The following is a 6,562-nucleotide window of genomic DNA, read 5'->3' as shown; positions in this document are numbered from 1 at the left end:
TACCAAGATGCATCACAATTTTAAACAATTATTATGAAAGTCTAATTCAAACTTTGAACATGTTTGTGGCTTAAAATGTTGTTACAAATGACTATTTTAAATCATGAGAAAAGTGTAAATGAACTGTAAACTGAGTCAAATCAGGACAAACTCGTTAATATTTTGATTCATTCAAAAGATGCCTCATAAGATTTCTATTTCTGAGATTGTGTTGTTGATAGTATTTTGAATAAGTCACACTACAAACAGAATAAGTTATTTTATTACAAGGTATATAGAAGGTATCACTTTCTATATTTATAACCTAATTTCAGCAGTTTTACAGTGCAAGAAGTACACGTCACATAGTAGAAGCTAACAAAACCATGAAGTAGTATGTAAATGAAATAAACAATTTTCAAAATTAAAAATCAGAACTTTAAAGTATCTACAGTACTTAAGATATAAATAGTGTAAATTATATATATCCACAATGCAAGTATTTGGAATATCTATACGTTTCCAAAATAGTTTCTTAAAGTATGTAGTTAGCACAAATTGCTTAACATTAACATGTTAAATGTTTTAAACACGGAAACAAAACACTTATTTTTTCTCTTTTTTCAAGAAGAACTGTCGTGCTTCTTCCCAGGCTTGGCAAGGGAATCTGTTAGACAGCTCAAGATAATCTTGGGAAGTGAAGAATTTTTCTGCCAAAGAGAAAGCATAAAATTGTCATGTTAGTCTCTCTTTAATATGATCATGAAACAAGAATAAAGAAAACATGGGCAATTCAATTTGATTCACCTCTTTAACCATCTATAAACAAAGGCCTTAAAACAAGGAAACATAATTCTACACATTTATGGATGCATAACTTTTTGGGAGAAGGGAGCAGTTTTACCTCAGTGAAGTTAATTGCAGAACATTTGTGTCTATCTTTTCCATCTAAGCTCTGCTCTAGATATTAACTGGGCTGTATGAACTTTTGTGCTCCCTGTGTTCTGGGACCTCTCTGCGACCAAGTCAGTCCCTTTCACAAGTCACAGCAGCTATGAGGCTACTCTAATTTGTGACTGGCTGCCAATTACTGTACTTTAAAGAAGCTCCAGGAAGGTGATGAGAGCTGTTCACAGAAAGCTCATAGCAAGATCAGGAACTTTGGGATCTATCTTGCAAAATTTTACGAACGTGTATTTCTTCCATAAGTACTTGCCAGTGAAGTCAATGGGATTACTCATGAAAATAAAGGTTTGTAAGATCAGACTAAGTACTGTAAATGATCATAATTCAGCTTCATGATACAGTGGAATTTGGTTTTTCCACTGAATCAAGTAGAATGAAAGTCCACTGTTTATGTAATGGGACATTATCTTTGATGTTAATCAGGATTTTTAAAATCATTTTAATATTGTTAATCATACCACAGACTGTTATAATCTGAATTAGGTTAGAAGTGAAGCCACTTTCACATTGTATTTCTGTCTTTCATTTAGTTTGGACAATGAAAATAAAATAGTTTGTTTCACTTGCAGGTTCTATGTTATAATATCTGTGTCACAAACACTGCAGCAAAGTGTTTGTTTCAAATCAAACCCAAAGTGTTTTAATTGATATTAAAAGTATAACAAAACTGCTATAATATTTGATTTTGTAAACATTTTTTTAAAAACTCAAAGACTTAATTTTGTACCTAGGCTATCTGTCAGCATCCTGCTAAATATACCAATATGTTAACAGGTTACAACTGTGGATCACTTCTTGGTGGCTAAAATAATAATAAAAAAATACTATAGCATTCAGTACAGTGAATCCTTTTAAATAGCATGACCAGCTCTTGAGTTACCAACACATCTGAATCTCAAGCCAGTCTACTACTAATGGCTGTTTCAGGTGAATATCTTTCAAAATTTTAGCTTGCAATGGTTACTCATATCTCACATTCAAAAGATATTTGCAATTACAGGAAAACAATTCTGTAACTTTTTACAAACTGATAGGCCATGTCTACACTAGGGAAGTATTTTGAAATTACTAAATTTGACTTAACTCCCAATTTAACAAATTCAAACTAGCACGTCCACACTACAGGGAAGCCTAGAAATTAGTCCAAGGCAGGCTCCGTTAATGTGGACGTGTTACCTTGGACTTAGAGCCCCAAGGAGCACTGTGGAGTAATTAGCTGAATTACTATGGGGAGTAATTATTTTGAAATAGTGGCACTGGAGCATCTACTCTACTATTATTTCAAAATAACTATTTTGGAATTAGCATTACTCCTGATGAAAAGCAGGAGCATAGATTTCAAATTCTGTGGCCAGACATTTCAAAATAACAGGCTTGGTGGTGTGGACGCTTCACTTATAAATTCGACCTTAGGGGGGTTACTTCGAAATAAAGTCCTAGTGTAGACCAAGGCATAGAGTGTTTATGCATATAATCAGAGGAGAATATTTTACTCCTAGTTTATGGCCTTTGTCTGGAGTGGCTATTGCGGTGCATTGCTATGTACATGTGGTTCTGGTGACTTAAAACCCCTGACAAGAGAGCTATTAAAATGAGTAAATTGATGCATATGTGTACATGTTTCCAGGATATACTGTATGAGTATCTACACTCTGAAATTCTGATGCTACAAGCAGCACAACTACAAGTTACAAGTCATGTCAGTAAGAGCACATCTACACAGCAGGGCTAAAGCCGAAATAAGCCACTCAACTTGAGCTACATCAGTTGTGTGGCATAACTTGAAATAGCTTATTTCGGCTTTTGGTGCTGTCTACACAGCAGGAAATCCGAGAAAAAGCACTCTTCCTCCAACTTCCCTTACTCCTCATAAAATGCAGGTTACAGGAGTCAGAGTCATTTAGCTCGACAGTATTTTGATATTATGTCGAAATAACAGCTTGTAGTACAGACACGGACTATGTTATTTCGGAATGATTCTGAAATAACACTCCTGTGTACGTTTACCCTAGGGGAAGCTAAAAGAGTCTCTCTAAATCTGTGATGTCACATTGTTGTTTACTGCAATTTTTTATTGTGAGGGCAGATACCATGAACTGAACCACACCAAAATGAAAAAGCTTCTACATTTGTTATATAATCACGAATTTGGTAAATTTTGCTGGAGACATACCCCTTTGTTGAGAAGACTGGTTATCTGTTTGGCCTGAACTCTGTGTGAAATCCTACAAAACAAAACAATTTAATTTTCAGAATTAAAAAAGAGATGAGATACAACTTTTAATAGAAGAAAATAAAATACTTCTAATGAAACCTGTGAATGAATAAACTTAGATCTGTTTGTTATAAATAACAAAATACGGTTAAAATTTAAATGTTATTATATGCAGTTAATTTTAATAGCGTTTTCCAGAAAAATTGCCTCTTTGTGCAAGCAGAATCCCTTCTTATGAAATTAGAACCACTTTTTATCATTATGATTTTTAGTTTTAACAGAACTCTAGCTATTGCTTTATTTCTTTAAACAAAAGTCTTGTCTGATTTATATTTTCCACTTTTTATAGTATATCCTTAAGGGTTTCTTGAACTGTCAATATCATCTTGCTAATTTTTATTATCTCTGCCGATGGCAAGAGTCTGATCCTGATCTCATGGAAATCAAGTGCAGTTTTGCCACAGATGTGATTAACTCTGGAACATACAACAACTGACTGTACAATCGTTTCAGGGGGTAGCCGAGTTAGTGTGTACAGGATAAACTTAAAAAACAACAAATGGTCTGGTAGCACTTTATAGACTAACACCACATGTAGATGATATCATGAGCGTTTGTACAATAGTTGTAGATCGTAATAAATGTAGGTGCCCAATCCTGCATATCATGTGTCCTTTTTGTAGTTTTGTATCTGTCAAACATAGCTGATATTTTTGGTTCATGCTGATGTATTATCTGATATAAGAGCAATGATTTATCAAATCATATTTATTCTGTTAAACAATACTTTGATCTATTTTAATATATTACATCAAAACAACAAAAATAACTAGGATGATGTAGAGTGTGGAAATAATTCTTTTTCTGGGGTGATGTTAAATGTAGAATTGTAAAGTCTGATTTTCCTCTTGAGTTAGACTTATACACATTTCTAAATCACAACTATGTTTTAATGACACACATTTGTATATGTTGCTTAATATTTAAATAATTAGAAAGATTTTTTTTTGCATTTCCTAGCAAATTCTTTAATGTGGTGAGCAGATCGTACTGTCCGTACTCAGATAAAATTTCCATTAAAGCACATAGGAGATTTACTTGAGTAAGGACTCCAGTGTCTATCCACTGATGGCAGAACAGACATATAAATACAAATGTAAATCTATTATTTGCTTTATTGACCTCTGAAAATTCATTGACTCTTATAGTCCTTATTATTATGTGCTTTAAACATTTCAGGCCAGATTCTTAGCAGGTGCAAACTGTCATAGCTTCACTGAACTGTGACAATTTGTACCAACAGAGGCTCTGCCATTAGATTTTTAATTTTGATGCAAAAACATTTTCTAAAAATCCATAAGAAATCCATGTGCTTGTAAGCATTTGACTTCAAATATTCCTATGAAGGAATATGCAAATCAGGACAAACAGCACCTGAATTAATGTTTAATAAAGTAAAAATAACCTTTCTAAATTTATATATACTATGACTTGCTGATCAGAGATCATCACCAAATGCTAGTTTCACTCTTACAGTGAGGAAAATAACTTCAATTATCCAGATAAGGATTAGATTAGTGTCTGGAATGATCCCCCCCCCCCTTTCTGGTTGAGGAAACTGCTTGTGTTTCTTAAGTTATGTCAAAGGCACCTAACGATATCATACTAGCATATTTTAATAATTGTTAAAATAAATCAGAATAAAAATGAATTATTTTATATGCATACATAATTAGTTGGCTACAAGATTAATACATTTTTCAATACAAAATTCTAGCGTTCTTTGTAACAAATATGCAAAAATTTTGAATGATGAAAATACAAAGTTACACTAAAAAGTGTGATGTTATCTGAACACTTTTAAATAATTATATAGCTTTCATGTCCTCTCCCCAAAACATATCCAGTCCAGATTTGGAAAAACTGAAAAGCATTCAAGAAAAGAAACAACTTAATTTTCTCCTTTCATTTGTTCATACATGAGCAGGTACGAACAACACTGCTTTGTCAACAATTATAACTTTCACTTGACTGCTACAGAATTCCATTCATTCAGTCAACATCAAAATATGCCTTTTAAATTAAAAATCAGAATATTCAATCTGCATGTACTTCTTAATTTGAAAATAGCTAATACAAATTTTTCATATTTACATTAAAATCTCATGAATAAAGTCTGGAATGTTGATTTACAAAGAGAATACAATACTGCAAATCCTTGTCCATGAGAGTAGTTTCAATTAACACAATGGTTTATTTACATGTACAAAGATTGCAAGATCAGGACCATAATATGTATTCTGGTATTTTTATTCGTGTATGTGCGTGTGCTCGCACTCAAACATGATTGTTAAGTTCTCTCTGCAAATCTGTTGTACACGGCTACATATCTATCTGTAACTAAATGCATTGTAAAATACAACACATGTACAATTTCGCTTTCATGGAAAGAATCTCATCCCATGTGTGACAGTGACAACCTAACTACTTTGAAACCTTTTAGTACAATAAGAAGCCTTGACTACAGAAATAATCAGTGGTTTGAGAAATAATTGGAGGATATCTTAAAATGCTTAAATGTTTAACGTAAACTAATTTCATATGCATAGAATACCAAAGTACTGTAGTCAGATCCTGTGTAATTACACATCACTGGAATAGCTACCTGAATGAACGTGGCAAGTAACACACAACTCATCTCCTGCTCCAGAATGATCTTGTTCTGAAGGTTATTGTAACAAGCAGCTATTAGCGTAGGGAAGAGCACTTTGATTAGGCAAGGATCACTAAAATACTGGAAAGGCAATTGGCATAGTTTTTGCAGCACTGTGGGGTGACGGCCAGATTGTACAATTACCTGAAAATACAAGAGTAACATAACATTAGAACATTTGAGATATCTACTCTTCCTTTTATATTAATTGGCAGGAATTTGGAAATTATAGCAACTAAAGAACATGGTTGAGACAAAAGTATTTAATGAACGTTAAAAAAAAGCTCAGAGGATTTAATAAATATAATTTCTGTAATGCAACTATTATTTCCATAACAGACAAGAAAGAAAGGAATATTTCATTATAAACATCCTTTTCCTGTATAACTAAAAGAAACAATTAAGCAAATAAAAACTGAAGTTGAAGACTACTATGCTATGCATCATTTAATAGTGCTGTAAGGGAGACAAGGAAATACTGCAAAAAGACTATAATTTACAAACACACACTTTTAAAATAATAAGCATGATTTTAGAAATATTATAAAGTGATCCCCAGTAACCCTTATGATGCATGTTCATCCTTTTCTAGAATTCTCTCTAGCAATTATAAAAGACTATGTTTCATCATAGATATCTGCTATGCATTCATCCAGGCCCTGAAAAGAAAAGGTGATTGTAAGTTGCAC

At 32.8% G+C, this 6,562-nt stretch overlaps 1 protein-coding gene across 9 annotated transcripts in view; it reads right to left on the bottom strand.

The window, feature by feature from the left end:
- Positions 1-244: 244 nt before the first annotated feature.
- The window catches only part of SCAPER (S-phase cyclin A associated protein in the ER), a 406,842-nt gene continuing 400,524 nt past the window's right edge, over positions 245-6,562 (bottom strand). For all 9 annotated transcript variants that reach the window (XM_075897363.2, XM_075897366.2, XM_075897365.2 and 6 more), the window contains 3 exons: positions 5,826-6,017; positions 3,119-3,170; positions 245-689 (listed from right to left, as the gene is read on the bottom strand). In XM_075897363.2, the coding sequence (XP_075753478.1) occupies positions 586-689; positions 3,119-3,170; positions 5,826-6,017 (348 nt within the window). In that variant the 3' untranslated portion in view covers positions 245-585. The remainder of the gene's footprint in view (positions 690-3,118; positions 3,171-5,825; positions 6,018-6,562) is intronic.

Source organism: Pelodiscus sinensis, chromosome 14 (genome assembly GCF_052426305.1).
Source record: "Pelodiscus sinensis isolate ZL-2025 chromosome 14, ASM5242630v1, whole genome shotgun sequence".
Taxonomy (NCBI): domain Eukaryota; kingdom Metazoa; phylum Chordata; order Testudines; family Trionychidae; genus Pelodiscus; species Pelodiscus sinensis.
This window is presented reverse-complemented; position numbering and strand designations above follow the sequence as displayed.